This window comes from Pelecanus crispus, chromosome 9 (assembly GCF_030463565.1).
Source record: "Pelecanus crispus isolate bPelCri1 chromosome 9, bPelCri1.pri, whole genome shotgun sequence".
NCBI lineage: Eukaryota > Metazoa > Chordata > Aves > Pelecaniformes > Pelecanidae > Pelecanus > Pelecanus crispus.
Window position 1 is genome coordinate 9,271,279 of NC_134651.1, and position 24,857 is coordinate 9,296,135.

The following is a 24,857-nucleotide window of genomic DNA, read 5'->3' on the forward strand; positions in this document are numbered from 1 at the left end:
CATGTAGCTTGAGACTGGTAACCAGTGCTGCACCCTACCAGAGACAGGGGGCTGTAGCCTAATTTTCATGTAGGCAGTTCAGGTAACCCCAGGTCTGTGCAGGGAATTGTCCTGGAAAACTCTGTCTAGGCTTAAAGGCTGCAACTGCACCCACTGCAGTTGCACAACCACATGCTAATGACTGTCCTTGTAGGGGTAAATTTTGTAAAAGACTAACTCACTTGGGTTTCTAAGCCTTGTTTTCAAAGACGACTTCAATCAGATTTACAAAAATGCTACAGCAATTTAAAATGTGTACTGAGATTTATGAAAACAACCAAACAGATTAAGGTGACAAACGTTTTGAAGTGTTACCCATGACCTATGCCAGTCTTGCATTCATGGGTTGGCAGGATCACCCAAGGGAACTTCAGATTTTCTCTCTCTCTGTTTCTATCCTCATTTCTTCCACTGATTATTACTTTTCCCTCTCTTTTAAGAATTACAGCCTACATTCCAGACCCAAGGGTATATCTTTGGGTGCTTATGTTTTGGGGAGGCATGCTCTGATTTGGAAGACCTGTGCAGTTGGTTAAGTTGCAGTAACACAGCTTCACTTTCTCATAACAGCTTTAGGACACCACTTCTTAAATCAAGACAATGCCTTTGAAGTTAGTGACAGGAGAAGGCAATGCTGGCTTTGTTACTGCAATCAGAAACACAAGTTAAAAGTATGCATGCTAATTGTCAAGACTGTTGCCATATAATTAGCATCTATAGTCTGTACCCAAATTAGAACTCCCTTGGAAGCTTATTATGTTCTAATATATACCCAGCACGTATATACATATAGCTGTGGTCTGACCCATCCTTGCATTTCTTCACAGCTATGAGAAGCTGTGTGAAGATCAATGCTAATCTAGATTAACAGTGCATCTTCAGAAATCTGTCCCACGTATTAGACACTAGGCAATGCCTGAAAGGACTGCAGGCTGACGTAGCTGTCTCTCTATCGAGAAACCTGTTAGGAGTAGGGATACCACTCCACACGTCCACATCCACCCTGGACTTCTAGTGCCTCTCTTCACACGCCGTTCACCCACAACCTCTGATGCTTCCTTCAAAGCTTCAGGTATGTGGCTACATCTTACGTTTTAACAAGTGTTGTCGTGTCTTCTGTGCTGGCATTAGGCTAACACACAGCCCACCCTAAGGACAAGGGCTTAACCCGGCCCTGCTGCATTTTGCCTTTGTGGGAAAAGAGTGCGGGAGAAGGCGCAGCCCGTTCAGCCGTGCGTAACGATTCCCGAACCTTCGGCATCCTGCCTGTTGTCTGGGACTGCAGCCGATCAGCCTCAAGGGAAGGCTAATACAAACGGTCAGCAGTATAGCTCGGATTTTATTAGACGTTATTTCAAGGGTATAACTGCAAATACGGCAGCTGAATATCCAGCATGTGTCTTGGGACTGTGGGATTGGCAAAAGACAGGCTGGTACTATCCACTGCTGCCTCCCATTTCTACCGCCTCAGTTTTGTGTGCCACCGCATTCATCCCGGGGTCACTGCAACCTTGAAACATCTGGCTTCTTTTTATTTATATTCTTCTGTTACCACTTTTCTTTGTACTTTTCAATAACATTCAGTAGAAATTACTTGGGTTTTGCATAATAAAAATCTGCGCTTCACACAAGTAAACGAACTTCAAATCAAAGTCGTTAAACAAACATCATAAAAGCTGTCTTACTAATTGCATTTCTGTGACTGTGTGGCAAGGTAAACCAGAGAGACACTCATCAAAAACAGACCCCCAAAGACATAGTCAGAGAGACCAGTCATAAGAGAAGGTATGGAAGCACCCAGCTCTCGTGCCTGGGTACCTTGGTGCCAGCTACCAGACAGACAAGCAGAATGTACAGCAGCCCATAATCCCACCTGACATACACAAATGCAATGTCCCCGAGACGAATTGCATTGCTCCTCTGTCAGAATTTGGACCTGCTAATCCAAATATGCTCTGAGTATCACTGTTACATGACCAGCAGGTGCTCACCAAATTTTACAAACGGAAGCTACTTGTCTAAGACTCCCACGTATTTGGTAGTTTGGCCATTTTCTAATTAAGCCCAACATGCTGCTGCCCAGATACTGCAAAGAGTATTGGAGGTTGCTGCAATAAGGAGCTGCTGGAAAATGATCTCTTATAAATAATGGATAATACCAAAGAGGAAGAGTCCTTAAAGGGACTGTTTCATATGCACGCATGCACATACGTGGCAGGTCAAAGCGGAGAAGGACGAATCCCTCCAGGCTACTGAGGCTGCAGCCAGCCCTGCCTCGCACAGGAGCTTCCACGCTTTGCCGAAACAACCCCCACCTAAACAAGTTCACACAGAGCAAAAATGAGCCATTGTCATAAATGACATCTCAGTTACCTCCCAAATTCTCTCGTCAGCTGCAATCAAAGATTTTTCACATCATGCTGTTGTGTTTCCAAGTCCCATAACTCTGAAGCATTCTTTACAGCCTCCCCAAAATATCAGGTGGTAACCCATACGTCGTCATCTCTTCTGGTGCGCATGGATTTTGCCATTTGACTTTTCACAGATTTTTTCATACCCATGTTTTGTCTTTTAAAATCCAGGGTAATACACAGGCTAATGCACTTTGCAAACATGCACCCTCTACAATTCTCCTAAAAGCTGTTTTTCCACCTCTCCACTAAGATTTAATGGCAGAAGCAATATTGAGAGCTCGCTCTGCCAAATTTCATTATTTTTAAACCATGGTTTTCATACTATTGGTCTCATCGCATTTAGCCAAGTACATAGTCTGGCTTCTTCAGGTAAAAACTGCATTCCTGCATAAAATTCCACAGACACATCAAATGCAGCATATTTAATTTAGCATGCAACTGTGTTCATTTCTTCTTACAACGCTACACCTTGTTCTTTCACTCACAGTACCTCTCTGTACCTTGATATTGAAAAACAAGCCTTAGATTAAAACCTTTTTAGCATCTTTATGTGTACAACAGATACCTGCCAAAGTCTCTAGTCTCAGAAAATATACTGTGGATAATCTTCCCCTCTCTCTTTACACTTGTGTAATTCCACCGACTTTAAATAGATCTGCTCTTGTTTCATGCAGGTAGAGAGGTGAAGCAAGCCCAGTGGAATAAGGCCAATTGAAAGCGTGTCACTCACGGAAGGATTAGGCCAATGAATTCGAGGTATTATCTGTTACAGCAGCTCATTACTATTCCAAAACAGACAAGCAGCATTCAATTCAAATGCTTTAGGAGAACTAGAAATAGGAATAGAGAGAATTTATGTGAAGTGCACATAAATGAACACAGAATAGCCTCTAGAACCTGCACTTTGCAAACATGCACCCACTACAATTCTCCTAAAAGCTGTTTATCCACCTCTCCACTAAGATTTAATGGCAGAAGCAATATTGAGAGCTCGCTCTGCCAAATTTCATTATTTTTAAACCATATGCTAAAGTCCATTTCCTAACCATTGTCGTCCATTGTAAAGCCATTATATAAAAGACAAAAATCAAATGATTATTAAACAAATTGTTTTTAAAATCCAGTCATTTTCCTCAGTCTGTGAACTGAGGAGCTGAATGGAGATGTGGCATTTAAAGGCCTTGGGTTCAATTTGCCTTTTCAGCCACAGACTTTCTGGGTTAATCGCTTATTTTTTCCAAACTTTACTTCCTCAGCTGTAAAATGTTGCAAGACAACTAAATGAGATCCTTAGACACCAGGGTAATTAGAGAATTGGAAGGAGGGCTAAATCATACAATTAGTCTTAATTTTAATCCATTTCTCTATTATTTTATTTGCTGCCTAATTTAACAAATGCCTGTGACTCAATTATGTTGCCGCGTTATCTCTGCGTATCACTATGGTTTGGCTGTACCAAATTGCTATAGAATTAATATAGAATACAGTTCCCACATGTAAGTATTAAAAAGGCAGTGCTTTAACATCTGGTAATGGGGACGCACTGCTCTGTAGAGATTTGCTCCTCTCTGGCTCCTAGGATGACTTGAAAGTAACACAGTGCGCACGGGCATAAAACAATGAAGGGCTGGGGTGAGATTTAATATTAAGCTGCACTTACAAGCTTTTACGACTCTATTTACTATAAATGAGAACACATAAAGCCTCCTGCATTTCATTGTTAGCACAGAAGTCGTCACCTAAGCACTGAGGCAGCCTCTCAGCCCAACAAAACGGTAAATCCACCACGCTGCCACTATTCTCTGTAACGATCCAATGCCCTGAATAACAGGACAGGGGAGTGCAGGGACACATCCCCGTTCACACTTGGTTATACACACACAGCTGTGCCTCAACAGCAGTCACACACCCTGTCGTACGCGTGCCACCAGGATACTGCCCTCGAGGTCCACAGCTCACTGCACTAACAGCATGGCTGCAGCATCAAGCAAGGGCAATGTTTTTCTCTTACCCGAGTTGAACCCGGTAGATTTTCTCTGCTTCAAGGCTCCAGTTCAGAATGTCCTTTCTGTTTGGAAAGTCATTTACACCGCATAAGCATATGGTCTTCCGGAGCCCTCAAGTAATTGAAGAGGGAAAGAGCACTCTGGCAAAAAATGTGCAAATGTAATGTATCAGGCTCAGCTTGTCCCCATCTTTTTACAGTTAGAGTTGAAAGTCAGTCCGTGGTTCAGCCTGGGGCGGTTGCAAGAGCTTGTGATGTCTGCTCTAAGGGAAAGCACAGCTGGAAACAGAGCCCTTCCTGTACCTTCTGGTTCCCATCCTGTCAGATGCTGAGCACTCCCAACCCCTCCTGAAGCCAAGACAGCTCAGAGGGAGAACTTGGCTGGCTTTCAGGAATAGCTGAAAGTACACTGACCCCCCCTCCAGAGTAACAAATTCTGCACTGGACTATACTCCTTTATCAGCATATTAAAACATATTACTCACGTAGTCACACTCAATGCTAGGCTAAAATCAATTCAGTCATGCATAGTCCAGCCATATCACAAGCAGCAGCAATACCAAACACTAAGGCTGTACAATGATAAGAGCAAGATGATTTATTATATACTGAAGAAGAAGAAAAGAAAAAGAGGAAAAAAAAAATCATTTTCATCAACTATTCCCTCACGGGGCTCAGTACAATATAAAGAAAATAAGGACAAATGTACAAAACCAACCTGACAAGAAGGCTCTAGATGAAACATGTTCAAAGCACTTGCAAATGATGTTGCTGGACAGATGCAGAAGGAATAAATCAAGTAATTTTTCCCCTGCCAAACATAGACTGAAAAACTGATTTTATTTTTAAAAATCCACAGTCCTTCCTTTACCTGCAGATACTTCAGATAAAAAGATACCATTTTAACTGTGATACATTTTTTAAAGGAAAGATTCCCAAAACTATTGTTCAAAAGTGCATTTTATTTTCACTTCCAACATTATGCAGATAGCAAAGAAGCCAGCCCAGCTCAAAACAATAGGAGCTTAGCCACTAACTTCAAAGAAACCAGGTCCATACTTCTCCATTTTCTGTTAATCCTTTGGCAACCATGGCATTTGTTTTTCCATAATTGGCAACAGATGTCCATCTCATCCAGAGCATCCTTCCATGTATGGTTGTAAAATTTAAAACAAAAACAAAAAACCACAAAACAAAAACCACATATATGAGAAAACATCAGCAGTATGAAATTCCTGAAGGGTTTCAAGGCTTGCTCCTACTCAACTAAAGTCAACGTACTTCGAACTATTTTAGCTGGAGCAGGACCAAATCCTTACAGAACCAGATACACATTCCTCAAAAAGCAAAACCTTAAGAGTGGCGTAACCCAAACACAGGAGTAAAAGACAAGTTTTAGCAATGTAGCTTGCTGGCCCTAGCCAACATAATATATTTAGCTAGGGTATTTCATTTACTCCTGACTTGGGCAAGATTCCCATTGGTTACAGTAAGAGTATTATGTCAGTAATGTAGCAAAAGGACACCGTGCATTAGTAAGCTAAAATATGAATCCGTGCTTATGGCAATAGCTTTCCCTTCTAATGCCCTCTAATAGGCATCTAGAAAAGGAAAAAAGACAAGAAGCTTTACAGAAAAAAAATCTGCATTTTGTTACATTGATGACCATCCTAAGCAACTCCACTGAATTTTTCAGGATTCCTTTTGATGTATGTGAAGAAAGCAAAAGTCAAAAATAGACCAATGTCAGGCAAGATTAGAACACATTTACTCATTAGTGCAGAATGCAAAATAACAGCTAATGCTTAATACAAACCAAATAGTATCATTTTCATACTCCTCGCAAATACATGGATTCCGCATAGTTTACTTCCTTGCCTTAAAAGAAATGCTTAAATATAGCATGAACTTCATGTGTCTCTAAAAATATCATCCCAAGTTACCAAAGGAACCATTGGAGCTAAAAAAAAGAAAAAACATTAGAAATGGACATTTAAGAGCAAGTTGCAAGGAAATCCCCATTTTGTTTGGCATGAAAAGAAATAAAGAAGATCCACTGGTTGGATCTGGGGTTTTTTTTTTGTTTTGGGGTGGGTTTTGTTGTTTGGGTTTTTTTTCATCAAGGGAAAGAAAACAATACATATGTAGGAGGGAAAACATTTTCACAAATATAATAAATACCTGTTCTGATCCAAAAGCAAAGTGCAATGTAGTTTTCTATTTAAACAAAAACAAACTACAGAATAATGCCTTAAATAGTAACAAATCAATTAGTGGTCAGCACAGTAAAATAAATATGAACACAATGATTTATATTTTGTTTCTAGCAGCAAAGGTCATTAACCTACTGGCCAATGAGACAGCTTCACAGAAGTCCTGTTTCTTAGGTTTGGTACTTCGTTTAACATGAGAAAAAGACTCAACGGGTCTGGAAAATGGTACTGCAGCTATACGGTATTCTCCCCAGCCCATCTATGTCAAACAGGGTTTGGCCAGGACTTGTTTTCCGTATGTGTTTTGAACACTGTTTTGGAGAACAGCTTTCACAAAAAACCATAAAATCAGGATCCACCCAGTTTCTCATGCTGACAAGTACGAGTTTGGATTGGCCTGAACCCTAATGGTATTAGTGAGGTGGGGTGTTTTCTCTTTGCAGTCAACAATTTCCTATGCTGGAGGGAGAGTGGGAAGATCACAAACTGTTAAGCAATGCTGAGGAGGGAGAGGCAAGCTTTGGTCACTTGTAGGGAAGGGCCACAGCAGAGCAAGTCTCAGCTGCTTCTCCCAGCAAGAAATATCTTTCCTCCCATGTAGGAACCCTGTCCTACTCTCGCCGCTTGAGTCTCACTGTCTGCTTTATACCTGCTATACAACCCACCACTTTGAAATTCTCAGGATGATGACATTCACTTGTACTCCCTTGAACAAAGCAAAGCAGCTACAGGCCTCTCTGTTCAGGGCCATTCCTCAAAACCAGACTCAGACCCGTGCAGAGAGGAGCTTGCAGGAACAGCCCCCTGCATGTCCCTCACACCCCTCCCGAACGCCCTAGCACACCAGCGTGCTGTGGCACGTTTGCACCAGCTGTTACCAGCACGTGGAGCAAACTGAGTTTTGATACCTCCAGCAGTCACTGGAAATGCCGAATGAGGAGCAGATCGTTGCGCTGGGAGCAAGAGCAGCAACCAAAGCAAAGTGGTGAAGTTGATTTTTGGGACACAGGAAAGCAGACAAAAATGCCTTCTTGGCCCTAGCAATAAACTAGACAACACCAGCAGCTACAGCTCCTCCAGCTTGTATTTCACGAAGTGTTGGTTTTCTGCTACTAATTGCAGCCTGTGGGAAATGCCATGCTTTAATTTACAGCAAGAGGGATGTTTAACCACAATGCAGGGATCATTCTGGTGGAACACTGCGGTAAGGTTCCCTCTGTCCCTGCGCAGCGGTGTCAGACTAGCTAAACAAAAGACAGAACACAAAGAGAAAGCCAGAGCCCTTCTTTGACTGCAAAAGATGAAGGGAAAAGGCTGATGAGAGATTTTTGCAAGGAGAATGCTCTTCAGGACCACACAGAGGGTGAGCCAGGGGCAGGAAAGCACAGAAGAAACAGACTTACAGGCTGTGAAAATTGCTTAGTTAGTGCTTTGCAACCTGGGCACCTGTCCTCGTACCTTCTAATGTGCTCCAGTACACAAACCCTATTTAATTGGGCTTTGCACAAAGGAGGGGAGGGAATCCCATTCAAGAGGACATCCACTGCTCTGCCTGTATCTGCAGGGCAAGGATCAGCATGGAATGATGTAGGGGGTTGCTTCTGACTACTGTGCAAGAGCTCACCTTGCCTGGATTTAGGAAGGCTGTGTTAAGGTTGTATGGCTACCTGATGCTCAGGTAGCTAACAATACTCGATTTCTGAGGAGCAGCCAAGTGCAACAAACCTTTTTGAGGTGGACTAGAAAGATGAATAAAAACTTTCTGGATTTTCTGTTAGTTTACTCATTTTTCATTTTTTTAAGGCAAGCAGAAAGTCCTTCTGGAATGCAAGAGGCAGGATCAGAATGGCAAAAAAAGGTGTTGGGGGAGCTACCTTCAACATTACGCATCAGGTAAAATTCATCCCTGGTAAAATGCTACTGAAACCAATGGAGCTGCATCTAATTCAACCTATTGCCTAAAGAGGAGTGAGAGACAAGCCATGATGGTTCCTTTACCCCCTCTCTGCACCTGCCACTGAAGTCAGTGAAGCTATACCAGCGTACAGCTGTAGCAGCACAGTGGTGAATCAGGTCCAACAGAGGTTACCTACATGCTGCACTTGCCACTGGAGCCAATGTTTGAGAAACACTGCAAACTGGACTCCAGTCACAGCTCCTCACATCTGCCCAAATGAGCAGAAAAATAAATGTCAGCCCTACTGCTCTTCATCTTCTTTCTACTTTTGCTAAGGAAAATCAAAACAGACACACACCCTTTGGGTTTGTCTACACTTACAAAGTTGCTTAACAAGTTTCATGAATACTTCTGCGCGGCCAAAAAGCTGTTACTCAAGCAATCGTCACCCCTGACATTTATATCCTACCTAATTTTTGGTGGTCCCTGAAACAGTGAAGTTCACATCAAGGAATGGAATTAAAACCCATTCTGAGACGGGAAAAGAAAGAACGGAAAAAATTCATCCAATATTGGTAGCTCTAGCCCAAAGGAGCATTTCACCTCTCCTCTATAACCCACTGGGTTTTGTCCAGGGAATGGCATGGAAGCAGGACACACTGGTATCTGCTCCCCAAGGTCCAGGCAGCCCTGCTCTCCCAGAGCAATAGAGCTGCAGGCCAGAGACCAACATGTGCTCTCTTCTACATCAGCATGCAAAGAAATTACTTCCAACCTATTCTCAACCCTACCCAGTCTAAGGCAGAATCAGAGCAGAGCACATCTCCTCTGAGCAAGTTTGCTTTCCGATTCACTTCATTAAGCCACTGAGACCCACACATAGTCTCTTCAGGGAGATGAGCTACACCCATGGTGCATTAAGGTGCCCAGCCAACAACTCTGAGAATCTTTTTGCATTGTTAACTGGTAGAAGAGAGTATTTCTGGATGTGGCTAATCAGCTGATATCCAATGTCAGGTCTTCAGAATGAAATCTGCATCACAGAGGAAGCGGTAAGTAAGAGGCAATGACCCTCCAAGGAGGAGAGGTATGCACAGCCTTTCTACAGGGATGTGGGAAGAACTTACTCTGGGCTGTAATGGGGCCCAAAGCAGCAATTTGTGGACAAGTACACCACCTAATTCACACATTCACAGGCCCCGTTCCTGCCCCTGCTTTACAGGCTGCCCAGAGATTCAGTCTGCTGTAGGGAGGCATTCTGGAGCACTGCTCTGTGGTGTGCAAAGAGGGGAGGGGGCTTTGCACATGGTCCACCTGTGTGGTAGAACCACAGAAGTTCCCAGCACTTCTTGGGCTTTGCATATTCATGCAGAAGGCTGGGGAGAAGACAAAGTCCTCCCCGCCACTCAATACAATGAAGAGCCTTAGATAATTAGCAAACAAACATCAAAAATACTTCATGTCCTGCACAGCGTCATCCTGCCAACTATGATAGAAAAAAAAACCTAACCATACCATTAAGTCTGCAGGTGTTACATGTATAGCTCGAGAGCATACTCCTATCAAATGGAGCACAAAGCAGGGCATGTGGCAAACAGCAGGCGAGAGACAAGCTGCTCTATTTGCAAACTACTACCGAGGGTGGCGCATCATTGTACATAGCCTAGGTTCTCCATCTCATTCCTATACCGCTGTTCGGACACCTTGCTTTTATGCTGTTTGCTTTCTAAGTGTTGTCTGAACTCCGTCTCCTCGCTGGCCCCGGCGTTGCACATGGAGCAGTAGAACTGGCCGCTGGGGGTGACGCACATGGCCAGATCCCGAGGAATCCTCTGGCGTGAGCGGGGATTGAAGTAGGGACCTGAGAAGACAACAGAAAAGCCTGTTTTATCTATGAGAAAGAAAAGCTTGAGGCATCTCAATGACAAGTTTTAAGTCCAACAAATGTTTAAAAAGCCAAAGATTAGCTTCTTTAACTGATTAGAGTCTGAACTTTATTTTCCCACATAACTTCTCCACTGAGATCCAGATTTACAGGGGTGTAGCACATAGGGGAGTGGTACCTGCTGGTATTTTCTAAAGCAGTAGAGTGGGCTTAGTGTCCTGGTCTTACTGAGAATCAATAGGGCTTTGAAAATTAGGAGTCTAATCATTTAAGTGATTTTTTTTTTTCCTTAACCCTCCAATTCCAGAATTAGAACAGTCTTTTGATTAGACTAAGCTGCCTCAGTTTAAAATTATCACAAAATGATATTTAATAGAACTTTAAAAGATTTATCGTTTCCACATGACAGTGGTTAGAATGACACGATTAAACCAAGCTTCACCAGGAATCAGGGTTTCAGCTAGTATGTGCTCATAACACAACTTAAAATGAAAAAGAGAAACAGATGCTGGGCTGGACACTCTACAACACCCTTTAAATCACAGTAAAGAGGCAAAGTTAGGCTCTAACACCTGACGAAGGACTCTGCTCTAGGAACAGATGGTCTTAGAGGGAGGTTAACACGCTCTCTTATTCTGGTCATGAGAGTGCAAGTACAGGTTGATGTGCTCCAGTAGGAGTCAAAGCACCTGGCCACTTGCCAAGAAAATAAAGCAGGAAAATTGTCACCACTGAGAGCAGCCTTAGAGACAGGCAGATGGTAAATTAAGTTACAAACTGAGAAACTGAACTAACAAGCAGGCTGACAAAACAAAGCAACTTTAGCAGCTGAGAAAAAACATGCAGACATGAAGGATCAGGAGAGCTAGGACCAGCTCCTTTCACAACCTGTCTCTGCTAAAACAGACCTCAGAAACAGAAGAAAAACAAGTCTGTTTATTATTCATTATTATTCCAACTATAGAACAGATGCAAGCTCCCAGTTACCTGTGTTGTTCTGAACTGTATACATATTTCTTCTGTTCTGCATCATTTTATATTCATTTCCTTCTTTCCTTGCCCTCCGTTTGCCTACTTCTGATGCCTCCCTAAAGATTAAACAAATATGAACAGCTGCAATTCAGAGTTTTCTGAGAAAAAGACTGCCAGAGACACTGCCACATGCTTTCAGCCTGAGCATGAAGTTGAACAATACCTACGAGAATGAGTTATTCTGTGCTTCTGCAAGACGCAGCCGTTTGGCATGATTTTTCCCTTGGTAGTGAGCCTGTGCCACAGCCGGAGAACTAAACGAGGCATCACAAAGCTTGCAGTAATCATTCTCTGTGGCCAAGATCACCCGGCCACCTGGTTTACTGGATCCCATCTAGCAGCAAAGGGAGAGACAGCACGTGAAACTCAAGAAGGTTAAATCATTGAAATATTTGAATCACAGGGACCGAGACCAGTATCATCTTCATCAGGCAACAAGACAGCTGGAATTAGAGCATATGGATTAGGACACTCTCAAGCGCTCCCCAAACCGTTCTTACAAGAACTTCATTTTCCCTGCCTCGGCCTCCAGGAGAATCTGCAAATTCCCTGATATCTAGGCAAATCCCTGGCCTCAGAGGGAGAGGAAAGCAATCTAAACAAACACCCTGTACCTCTGCAATAGCTACAGAGGCTTGTTTACTTCACAGCAATGATTTACCTCCTCTACTCCTGACTGCTGGGAGCTGATGAACAGTGACTTTCACGGAGGAAGAAAGGTGAAGGTGCTCCTCTCTCCTATTTACAGTGTACCTAATCTCTCCACAGTACCCTGTCTCTACACAGCTCCCTGACCACACTAAGAGATAAAAAAAACCAACAGCAGAGCTGCCAAACCTCTGATCCTTACCCTTCAGATAGGAGGACACCTGGATCAAGACTTCAGAGGAAGGACCCAGCCTCACATGCGTAGCTCCTGCCATGTGAAGGATACCTTGCCTGTCTAGTCAGACCACACACTGATCGGGGCAGCAACCATGTCTCCTCAGTGTGTATCTTTCAGAGAAAAGTGCTTTGTAAACAGTTCTGCAGCAGCGATTCATACAGCCATGTCACTGCGGCACTTGCCAAGTCCAGTTTCTTTCATGTCTCCTTTGATACTGTTCAAGCTTATAGACACATGCACACAGTTCTGGCTTCTATATTACAACATGAATCCTCACAGGGCCCCAGAGGGGTCTTTTTATTGCCATGGACCATTTTCTCCATTAAAAAATGCATCAGATACCCTAGCAGGTACAGCACCCATGTCCCACTACCTAGGACTGGACCCCATGCCCTCTCGATTCAGTTCTGTGAGCTGCAAAGTCATTTTACATGGGACTGAGTCTCCCTCTGGCAGCTCCAACAGCACGTATAACAGTCTGCCACTTACGGCAAACGCTCTCTGCTTTTGTACAGACAACAGAGGCTTATGCTTTTGGAAACGACAGGCACAGCTTCGATCCCTGCAGCCCAGCTGTGGTTCCCTGTGCAGTCACATGCAAAAGCCAGGCTAGCTGTTAAGTCCCATGACAATCAGAAGTGATGAATTCTAGAAGAAGAAGGCAAAAATCACCTCTTTTGCCTCTAACGTGACTGACACAGAATTAATTCGGATCACTGAGGGAACCATCCATTCACCCTACACACAGGAATGAGCACTGCAAAAAGGCGCAACAAAAGAGGAATTAGGTAACAGTCCTGGGCAATGGGTGTAGGAGCACCTAAGCACTTTTTCCATGTAGGCTTCCATCACACAGTGGAGGGATGACTGTGCAGAGCGGATGCCACACCCTGCTGTCCAAATCCAGCTCCAAAAATGCTGGTTTATGCCTGCCCTTAAACAACCATAATCATCAGCACATCCAACTTACCTAGGAATCCAAGTATTTACCGCAGAGAAATAGAACATTTCAAGTCCAATATTCTGCTGCAAGGGCAGATCAATGTCTGCACCTTCAAAGGAAAGCAAACAGTTCACAACAGGCCATTTCCACCATCCTGTGCCATCACAAGGAAAATTCTTTCCCAACTCCTGCAGTAATCCTCAAAGCATGAGATCTAGTTATCCTTACTGGGGCTTAGGTGACAAGTAAGCAGCATGATCTGAGTCACCCTCCCATGCCTTACCTGAGCTGGAAGGGAGACAACCTGAGGTGGGGCAGGCTCAACCGAATTACTCATTCTGGCAGGTGCCGGACAGCTATTGGCAGCATAGTAATTTCGGAGTTTCTTACTGTGGTTCTTACCCTGGAAAGAGAACCCAGATTAATCGCTGTCCTAATAATAGTATCTTACACTGAAAGAAAAAGGATCTAGAGACCAAAATGAGAAAGTGGCCACGAAAATGGCGCCTCAGGTAAAGGACCTGTCATTCAGAAAGTAACAGCTCTGAACTTGAGAGATGCTGGCATCCCCCCTTTTCTCCAAAATGCTCATCACCTAGCATGATTGGGCTTCATTTTCAACTGATTTTCTCACATCAGTAAGGTTACAATTAGCTCCTCAATCTGTTTCCATTTCACTTAAAACTAGTATTTTGTATTTTAAACAGGAAATATTAACTGCTTTGCATAGCTCTTTGATAATCCTGAACACACACTTCTTTTCATGAGGTTGCAAGCACAAGTTAAGACATGAGATTGAATCTAAAAAACCCTGCTTCATATTTTATTTTCTCTTGGAAAATATATACTACAGTCCTTTTCAGTGTCTTGAAAACCTGATAGAGCTACATGAGAGTATGTACATGCATTGTGGGTATATAGTAAGGCATATGCATAAATGCAAGTTATGTACTATAAATGCACTTCTGTCCCCTCATGGCAGAAATACTGCAGAAATCAGATGTTGAAGTGTGATGCTAATTCAGCCTACCCCTTCACTGGCACTACACCACTTTTTCAGGCCCAGCAGCAAATCTGAGATCTGGACAACTACCCTTTTGGATCTGCTGGTGGAAAAAGTTACTATCTCCACAAGACACAAATATAGCATTAGTAAGAGAAGGTATAGTAAAACAGCGTAACATAAGACTATGAAAAAACCCCTAGTCAATCTCTCAGCAAAGAAGCATAAGCAAATAGTCCCTAACCTATTTCAGACAAGTCAACCAGACCAGCTTCAACAAAATGAATTTGGTCTGAGCTGGCTCAGCTGATGCTGTCCAAAGCAGATGAGAAAGTTTGCATAAATGGCCCTACCAGCAGATCAGTCATGTGCATAACCTCAGGAAGGAGGCAGTGATGAGCACATGGCAGCAGCTCCCTTTCGTAACTGCACTGCTGGATCCAGCAGCAAACAACTGTCCAGGCCTTACAAAGTCATGTCTGAGGAATCAGAAGTTCTCTTTTATTGGATGAATGTACAGGTGGAAAACAGATCGCATAAAACAAAGGCAAATTATGAGTGTCTGCCTTTTCACCCATGCCATCTTGGTACTACTTCTCTGTCCCTGTGGACAAAGTTTTCACAACACGCTCCAGTGATGACACCTTAAATGGAAGCACTGCAGCATGCTGGACAACCAGCAAATTCAAGCAGGGTGAAGATATGTCTACAGAGCAGTTCTAGCCACAGCTTCCAGTCCATCAGATGACGCAGACGTAGCTTCAGATGAGCTAACTCAAATGCTGCTGCTGGTGCGCAGCCACCTCAACACAGCACTCAAAATCCCCTTGAGAAGCTAAGTTAGTCCTCGTGCATTAGCCCACACGCAGCTCTGTGCTACCACAGCAACGCTACTGGCAGTGCATGCGCTGGCACGGGTACGTCTACACAAGCTGCAGATGCAGCAGCCCCGAAAGCTGTGCCTCCTGCTACTCTCCTTACCTGGTAATGAGCCTGGGCTTGTTGTGCTGAGTTCAGAGTGACATTGCAAAGCTTACAGCACAGAGGCTTACATAGTTCCTCCAGCATAGGGTCCTGCTCCACCACCTTTGCAAGCTCTTCTTCTTGTGTGTGATGAAAGGAAGGCCCCAGTCCGAGAGATTTTGGTGGGGACAGTGGTGAGCTGGCTCTTGGCCTTGTAGCCACTGACATAGGAAGAGATGAAGGCTTCTCAGGATGAGGAAGAAGTCCTGCTTGCTGTAGAAGAATCATTGGCCAGGAAGACTGTGGGCATGCTACTTCTGAAGGATGAGGAGTCTTCTTCAGATCTAGACCAGAGAGGCACAAATGCTGAAATAAGCAGTGCTAATGGGAACATCGACGATCCAGGGGACAAATTCTGCAACTTCATTGCCTCTACTTTATGCCTTTTCACAATGCCAAGCAGGATAAAGCCAGTTTATAGCACTTTACCGCACAGGAACAGCAGCATCCCAGACAACCAGGGCCAGATTAAAAGATACATGTATAAAAAGTGGATTGAAGTCTGAAATGTAGTTGTAAGTACCCCACGGCACCCTCCTGGACGGGTGAAGATTCCTAACCACTCATAGTACCTGCCCCACAGCACGCACGCCCCACTGCTCCATGACTACTAGAAGATGCGATATACAACGTGCACAGCACATACAACTGTGTTAATGGGAATGGGAGGGATACAACTGTTAGCCTCATCCTCTTCTGACAGCCTAAGGACAAGCTCACACTCCAAGACCTAAACAAATACTACAATGTATTACTGCTACTGATGACTTACAAAGAACCCAAATATTTCAAAACAGATTTTTTTTTTTTAATATATAGGGAGATATAAAATACACACACATCCCTCAAACACTCACAAAGACCTTCCTGAGGAAAGATATTCTACTGTTAACTTTTCTCAAGTAAGTCAACAAAAAGCAAAGAGTGGGAACCAATGCGAGCACACCTTGATGTACACAGTCAGCTCCCAAGGGCTCTCTTCCATGGTCTTGCTGAATGATCTTGAGCTATTTCTCGTGTTTCCTTTACTAACTGCAACCGATGCAACATTTAAAGCTGTATCTTCTTCTTCTGCAAAATGGAGAGCTTATCCCATATGAACCTTTATTCAATTATTTCTCAGTTAATTTAAGTTCTTAGAACCAACCCTGCATTTCCAACAAGGGGTTCCGAGAGGCTTATTTAATTAAAATTTATAAATCACATCTAAAGCCTGGGATGAACATTCCTAGAATAATGCAGAGCAGTGATATTATGAATCAAGGCACAGCTACTTTTGTAAATGTCTTATTAGCTTCTTATCATAACAAATCCTGTTCACTGCTACACTGGGATGGAGAGAAGCATTATCTTGGCCTTTGCAGATCACTTCCAGCTAGGGCTGCATTGGTAGCAACCATGTTTACACTATGGGCTTTGTTCGTTTGTTTAAGCAAACAGTGAGCCACATCTACATTTTAAGATAACACTTCTGGAAAATTAGGAAAAGGTAAATTAAATGCCACCTCAAAACTTTGTTCCTAAGTTGCTTTTGAAAATAGAATTTTACTTCAAAGGCATTTAGGAACCTGGAGAAGCAGATAGCATTTATCTGGGATAACTTCTGGGATTTTCAATCTGCTAAAATTAGCAGGAGATAAATACCTTGCTACATTCAAGCTACGGAAAATCCCAGCTGATGCCTGCATTTTTAGGTACTGCATTGTCTTTGTAAGTCTGGTTCCAGAGAGGTCTATGTTCTATTAGGAAAAATAAAAAATAATAAAAAAGAAAAAAAGAAAATCAGTAGGACTAAAGCACTCAGGTGACACAAGCATTTCTGAAATGTTTACCTCTAAAAACAGATTTCCAAATAATACAAGACTGGAGGCAATGTAGTTATTACTAGTAACTAAAGGTAAGAAAAAAAAGAAATGGGGAAAAAAAAAAAAAAAACCCAAAAAACATGCGTTGCCTTGGGGACAAGCTTTTAAGACAGTAATAGAGCCACTAAGAGTTTTTGTGTTTTTAAATAGCCCTCCACCATCAAGGCTCTCAGAAATTCCAGGAGAACTATACCTAACATGTCACCATAAAAACAAAATCAAAATCGGTATCATGAAAACTAACCCAAACAAGACAAAATGGAATCCACCACAAAGAAGGAAGAGGAAACACAGGAATGGTGTGGTGCAAATCATCCATCAGCAGTGTAAATTCTGTAGTCTTTCCTAACTTCTTGCGAACTTTCAGCATACATGTTCCTGGTTAAACAGAACTAGGGAGTAAGATTTTGCTATCTTTAGTTTCCTCAACTAGTACTCTGTAGACAGTCTAATTAATTTCAGTGGGGCTACGGATGGAACAAGTTCATATTCACGATGGCTAAATATATCATAACGCAGGCCTATCAAGGCAGTTTAGATCAACTACGCAAGCAGGTAAGCATGCCATCCAATTTCAGAGTTTTATTACACCACCATAATGGGCCTCTTACCTTAAAATGGGAGTAAATTATAGCTAACTACTTCACAGAGCAATATAAAGAGATCTACAGTAAATGGCAATCGGGATCCATTTGCTTAATTTTGCATGAGTATTTGTTGCATCAAGTCTTCCATACGCAACTGTCACGGATGGGATTTGTCATATACAAGAGAAGACACAGTGCTTACAGGACCTGCATCCACAGGGGAAAAAGTATAATGTAATATTCTTAGAAAATCTTTAATTGTAAGGTCATTTACTGTTTCTTACAGTAAACAGCAGTCTGAACATAAAATTAGGGCTGCGTGGGCAATTTTAAAGTTAGAACTTCTTGACTTGGCACATGCAACTCTGATTTTCTTCTAATGGTGATCTTTCATCACAAAAATTGCTCAAATTATGTTGATTTCTTTCTTACAGATATTGTTTAAAAGAAAAAAAAAAAAGAATCACTCAAATTCAGCTTATTTACATGTCCCTTTAACCCTCCACTGCTGGTCACTACAGATACCCTGTCCAGGAGAAGGTAACAGGACATCTTTGACTCCTCTTTTCCCTTCACATGAGAAGCTGCAACACCTTTACCCTAGAAAACAGCAAAGGAGTAAAGAACCTCCATCATCAAGGGCTCGTGCGCATGGTGGTACAGCCCGAAGCCGGGTAAGGACCTGCAGCTCTCCAGGGTGAGCTGAGGAGATATCCCGCCTCAAGACAGCGTCTCTCAGATCACAGCCATGCCTCCTCCTACACGCCGTATGGGCTGGGATGTACTTCCACTCTGTGCCAGTTGTCCTCAGGTGGATGCCAGTGACACAGGCACACAGCTCTCCTTGCTGACTTCAGGTTGGGGCATCCCAAGGGCAGCACTGAAGGAGGAGACCCAGCCTCCGTGCCCCGAGTACCAAAGCCTGGCAGTACCGGGGCACTGCTGATGACACCGATACCAGGGAACAACCTGCCCAGCTCTCCATGGCACAGTTCTGGGAAAGGAACTGCTACGGCCTTAAACCTGAGCAGCATTTGATGGGGAAGGCACACACACAGCATCACCTTCCTTGGCTACAAGCGTAAACCACAGTGAGACATCTACGTGCCACGTGTTCCCACCAGAATTAGTTTTCAAATGCAGCTGAGGCAGCTAATAACAGTGATAGAAATCTACACAAACGATGAACGAGTTGTGGGTTGTTTTTTTGGTTTGGTTTTTTTCTTTTTTTCCCCCAAGACAGGAAGCGTTTCTTCTCAAGTCCGCTTGTATCATGCATCGTACACAATTCTACCTTAAGGTGCTGGGCCCACTAACCCCCCGCTGACGAGGATACATATTTAGTCACCCAGAAACAGCGGGCATTTATCATCTCCTACGTCAGCGGGGGTAACAGAAACCACGGCGTAAATCCTGACATCCTTGCAGGCATTTCTGCAAAGTTGCGTGCCTTGCAGTCTTGGTGATGGAGCCTGAGGAAAAAAAGCAGCCCCGCTACCTACTACTCCCTTGGAATAACCGCAACCCCAGCAAGAATTCCAGGCAGCAAGCCACGCTTTCGGAAGCGCAGGTACAAAACCAGCGCCCGAGCGAGGCAGCCACAGCCACACGCATCGCCGAAGTAGCTCCGGCGCCCCTGACCGCGGCAGAAATGTTGCGAGCCCCCCGTGAAAGCGCACTAAAACCCCGCCGAAAACCCGGTCCCGGTCCCGCTGCCGTCGCCCGCCGCGGCCAGGGCCGCCTCCGCGCCGCGCCCGCCCCCAGCCCCAGGCCAGCACCCCCGGGGCACCTACCGCGCCGGCTGCCAGCGGCGGCGGCGGCCCCGGCCCCCCGCGCCGCCCCTCGCCGCCTCCCCCGCGCTCCTTCAGCCGCTGCCCGAGGCCGCCGAAGGGCCGGGGCCGGGGCCGGGGCGGGCGGGCACGGCGGCGGGGACCCAGCTGCAGGAAGTGACCGCAGCGCGGCGGGGCGGGGCCTGCGCCGGCGGCAGCGCGGCCGGGCGGGGGGGGGGAGGCCGCCGCCCCCACCCCGGCGGCACCGGCGGGGCTGCCGGGAGGAAGGAAGGGCCGGGGCCGCCGGGAGGAAGGGCCGGGGCCGGCTGGGAGAGAGCGCTCCTGCGCTCGGCGCTCCCGGCAGCGGGGAGGGCGGCTCCGGGGCGGCCCGGTCGCGCTGCTGCAGGCGCCCGGCCGTTCCGTTCCGCCCCGTTCCGCCCCGTCCCGGCCGTTCCGCCCCGTCCCGGCCGTTCCGCCCCGTCCCGTCCCGTCCCGTCCCGGCCGTTCCGCCCCGTCCCGTCCCGTCCCGTCCCGGCCGGCTGCCGGCTCCTCCCGCCCGCCGGCTCTTCAGCCTCCGAGGCACTCGCCTTTCGGCGTCGCGGGCTAAAGCGCGGTTGAAAAGTTGCTCCAAGGAGCCAACTGCTCGGTCAAGCCCCGAGTTGCGGTTTTGCCCGAGCTTATTTCATCTTTCTTTGCTCTGGCACCGTCTGTTTTCGACAGCAGAAATTAAATTCACCCGAATTTGTATACAGGCACGCTGCTCGTAGCCGAGGTGAGCTCGCTTCCCCTCAGGCCACCGAGGACGGCGGCGCGGGCCTCGCCCTTACGCTTGGGCCGCCCTGTTTCGACGCATCCAGGCTTTCGATGGATTTTCCCCCATTTCATTAGAATGGGAAAGTGCCAAGAAGTCGCTACGAGCTGACACCACCGCCAAGACCTTATAGCAGCAACCAGCCAACCCAGCTGGGAATCCATCGGTTAGCCCCGCTCGTTGCTACTAATTTTTGCAAGATCTTAAAAAAATCCCCGTTTATCAGACACATCGCTGCAGGTCGGGAGCGCAAACCGTGGCAATTTGCAGCCGGAGCAGCGGACGGGCACTTTACAGCCGGGTGCGTTCATGGGAACCACCACGGCCGTGCGCTCCCTGGGCTACGTTCTGCCGTGGCCCGCGGGGCCAGTGCTCCCGCCGACCGGTCGCCAGAGCCGCCGGCAGCAGCCCAGCCTGCCCGCGGCTGCAAATTGGGTGCCGTGCCGGGCCCCGGGGCTCGGGCCAGCGTTTCAAGAAGGAGGATTCACCGATGGCCTCGCCATGTTCACACCTGGTTCCAAAACTTGCTTATGCCATCTGCCCTGTTGAGAGGATAAATATCCCTTTGAAAAGAGGGTGATTAACAAAGATGCTTGACTGATTAATCACCCGGGTTATCCCCGTCACCTCCTGCCTGTCATCACCTCAATACTGTCCTTGCTTGTTGTGTCTTGCTGGCTCTCACCGAGCTAAACCGGCCCAGCGCGCTCATTGCAGACCCCAAAGACCCAAAATGCCAGGATTACACATTTTAAACATTCTCTTTGCTTCCTAAATTGTAAGGGCGTTCACTTGGTAGGCTGCTCTGTTTTAACGCCACACTGGATTCATGTACAGTGACCTGATCTGGTGAGGCCGCACCTGGAATACTGTGTCCAGTTTTGGGCCCCTCAATACAAGAAAGACATTGAGGTGCTGGAGCGTGTCCAGAGAAGGGCAACAAAGCTGGTGAGGGGTCTGGAGCACAGCGCTGATGGGGAGCGGCTGAGGGAACTGGGGTTGTTTAGCCTGGAGAAGAGGAGGCTGAGGGGAGACCTTATCGCTCTCTACAACTACCTGAAAGGAGGCTGTAGTGAGGTGGGTGTTGGGCTCTTCTCCCATGTAGTTAGCAATAGGACGAGAGGAAATGGGCTCAAGCTGCGCCAGGGGAGGTTTAGGTTGGAAATTAGGAGAAATTTCTTCACGGAAAGGGTGGTCAAGAATTGGAACAGGCTGCCCAGAGAGGTGGTGGAGTCACCATCCCTGGAAGTGTTCAAAAAACGGGCAGACGTGGCACTTTGGGACATGGTTTCGTGGGCACAGTGGTGTTGGGTTGATGGTTGCAATGATGATCCTAGAGGTCCTTTCCAACCTTAATGATTCCTAGTTTTTACTTTCATTAAAAATAATGCAGCCACCAAGCCAGGAAACACGAAATTGCTACTCTCCCCTTAATTGGTTTAGTGTGGACTTGGTAGTGTATGTTAATGTTTGGACTGGATGATCTTAAAGGTCTTTTCCAACCTAAACGATTCTGTGATTCTATAATCCCAGCAGCGCTCACATTTTAAAGCAAACTTCAGGCATCCCCAGGGATCTGACTGGGAAAAGGGTCAGGAGCGCATTGGGCTGGGTCAACCCCGCTCCTCGGCGCACGGCCCAACGGCGGGCGCAGGGACGCGTCAACGAGTCGACGGCAACACACGGGACGGAGGCACGGTCTGCTGGGCCCGTGCCGCAGCGCCAGCCCGTGACGCCCGGCTTGCTCGGGGCAGGCCGCGCCCGTTATTCTTCTGGGGACGCGCTCCCAGCCGGGTCAGCTCCAGGGCCGCGGTGCGGTGGCCCCGCCGTGCCGGCAGCTCCGGGCAGCCGGATGCCCCAGCGCTGGTGCGGCCGCCGCGGGATGCGGCCTCCCCGCCGCCGCCGCCGCGCTAGGGGGCAGCAGAGCGCCGGAGCGGGGCTCCGGGGGCGCGGGCGCAGAGGGGCGGGGCCCCGGGGCGGGGCCGACGCCTCGCCGCGCGGTGGCGTCACGCCGCGCCCCGCCGCCGGCCCGCAGCGCGCGACCGCGGCCCCGCCTCGGCGGCGCACGCGCGCTGCCCGCCGCAGCCTTCCCTTCTCCCTCCCCCCCCCGCGCGCCGCTGTTCCACTTCCGGCGGGCGGTGCCATCCCCATCCGGGGTCAGGGCCCCGTTCCCTTCCTGTTATTGCCCGTGCGGGAGGCGGCTCCGCGGGGCGGCGCGGGGGCTGCCGGCGCCGCTTCCGTCAGCGCCTCGGGACGGTCGCCCGCCCGCCCAGGGCTGCGGCGGTGGCTGCGGGGCTGCGGGGCTGCGAGTGCTGCGGGGCGCTGCCCGGCCCAGCCCTGCCCGTCGGGGCGGCGGCTGCGGGCAGGCTCGGAGGCGGGGAGGCCGCGCCTGTGAGGTGGGTGAGGCGGGGGTCGGTGCTGGGGCCGCCCGGCCTTCCCGCGGCACGGCGGCGCTCTCTGGGGCGTCCGGCGGCGGGGGTCGGGACCCGACGGCTCTGGCCGGGCGGTGGCGGCGGGGAGCGCCGCTCTCTGTCGGCTGTGGGGCGTCTTGCTCGGCTTGGGCAGCCGGAGGGGGAAGCGTGACCCGCGGGGGGGGGGGGGGGGGGGGGGGGGCGGTCGGAGCGCGGCTGCGTCCTCCTGGAGCAGCGCTGCGGCGGGGCTTCCCTCGGCTGGGGAAGCTCGGAGGCGATCCCCCGCCGAGTCCCGATTTGTGGGTTTCCCCTCGGAGGGACGTGACCTGGGAGGGGAAAAACCGTAGTGGCTTGTTGCTTTCGAGCGTGTCTCCCCCCCGCCTCCGCCGAAATGCAGCTATCTTCTATAAATCTGTCCCGGCAGTGCTGGTGAGGGGGCGGGCGTAGGCTCCCGGGCGGGCTGGTTAACGACCCCGGGAGCAGAGCCTCCTCCGGCTGTGTGTGTGCATGAGCCGGTGGCATGCAGTCTCCTGTTTCCAGCTGCACTCAGCTTACGGTGGCAGCGCCACATCTATGCTACCTGTAAAAGCTTCTTTCTTATTTCATACCATCCAGAGATCTGGTTTTATTGATGTTAAATATGAAGCTGCTGTTTCTTACCAGTACTTGTGTATTTTCCAGTAGACTGAACGTTAACAAAACTTTGACCAAGCTAATATAAACTGCATGTTTGTTTTTCTTTGGGGCTTTTGTTGCTGGTTTTGGTATTCCTGAAGTTATTAAGGTGTCAGACATGTTACTTCTGCTGCTATTACTGGTATGTCTCTGTAAACTTCTTTTGACTTTTTTTCTTGTTGACTTTAAAAATCTGATTGAACAGAGGTTGCTTTGTAAAACAGCGCATATTTAGAACAAGCAGAAGGAATGTATATGTTTAAAAGTTGACAGTACAGACTATAAAGCTTTGCTTGAGTTAATTCTGTAGTTATGAGTATTCTGCAGGAAACTTGTTAACTGGAATCTGAATCTGGATTTTGTAGTACCTAATAGAAGAAATCTGGACTCTGTTCTGTTGGGTACTTGTACCTTCGCATGCTAGCTTTGAGCTATAGCAACCTTTCAAACTCGTCATATTGGATAAAGTTAGAAACTTTCCCATCACGGTCTGAATCATTCTTGAATTTCTCCCACCTCACAATTAATTTATAGAGATGTTCTCATACTTGTTGCTTCACTTGCTTCCATGCCGCAACTCTATAATGCGGTGTAATAATCAAAGTCCACCTCTCGTGCATAAACATCATTAGTTCCTAGGAATATTCCAGTACTCAGGATGACTGGATAAGCTGTTCTGAATTAGAGCCCCATGTGAACCTGAAGTTTGATGATAAATAATTTCATTCTCAAAACAATAACATTGGCAAGCTTTTCCAGAGTGGTTAGTTATTTGGAAGCATATTTTAGCCAATGTCATCATATATTAAAAACACACATCAACCAAGCTTATAGTGTTTACAGAGGAATTTATGAAACCACACAATTCCTTATGTGATCCATGAAATATTCTGCTTTTTCATTAAGACAATAAATACTTCTACTTCAGAACTGCAGTTGGAGTTTGACTGGAGCAGATGCCATGCATTTTGTAGGTGTTAACTTGATGCCATTCTTAGCAACCTGGAGACAGTGTTTCATGCTTTTTTTTTTTTTTTTTTCCCCAAGCACACTAAGCCCAGCCTACAAATCCATGCCAAGGTGTTTTAGCTGTTCGGCTGCTTCAAATTGTCATTCTGTGTTAATGGCAAATTTGTTTTGCTTCTTGTTTCAGTTTACTTGCATGAATAATGAAATGGAATGTTTTGAGTGTTTTTTCTGGAGTATTCTTTGGGAAAGGCGGTGTAGCTGAGCTGTTTACAAAGCAATTGTGCTTTATTGGAAGTCATAAAGTAGTTCAATACTTAGTTAACTGTTTCTCTGATAATCAGGCTATTCCACATTCTGGAAGCAAGTGGGGGATACTTCTTCCTGCATAATTCACTTTTTAAAAGTTGCTGGAAGCTTTAGAACAGGAATT

General features: G+C 46.7%; 1 protein-coding gene across 3 annotated transcripts; it reads right to left on the reverse strand.

Annotated features, from left to right (window-relative positions):
- Nucleotides 1-6,404: 6,404 nt before the first annotated feature.
- On the reverse strand, nucleotides 6,405-15,635 carry ZMAT3 (zinc finger matrin-type 3). 3 transcript variants are annotated; one of them, XM_075716710.1, is made up of 6 exons: nucleotides 15,299-15,612; nucleotides 13,598-13,717; nucleotides 11,653-11,819; nucleotides 11,441-11,541; nucleotides 10,205-10,429; nucleotides 6,405-6,418 (listed from the first exon to the last, which is right to left on the reverse strand). In XM_075716710.1, exons 1-5 carry the CDS (start codon nucleotides 15,566-15,568, stop codon nucleotides 10,218-10,220), a joined length of 870 nt encoding a protein of 289 aa, XP_075572825.1. In that variant the 5' UTR covers nucleotides 15,569-15,612; the 3' UTR covers nucleotides 6,405-6,418; nucleotides 10,205-10,217. The 3 variants fall into 3 exon arrangements, with proteins under 3 accessions (XP_075572825.1, XP_075572826.1, XP_009490081.1); XM_075716711.1 differs by lacking the exon at nucleotides 6,405-6,418 and adding an exon at nucleotides 11,326-11,328 and having other exon boundaries at nucleotides 7,498-10,429; XM_009491806.2 differs by lacking the exon at nucleotides 6,405-6,418 and having other exon boundaries at nucleotides 7,498-10,429; nucleotides 15,299-15,635.
- Between the last annotated feature and the right edge of the window lie 9,222 nt (nucleotides 15,636-24,857).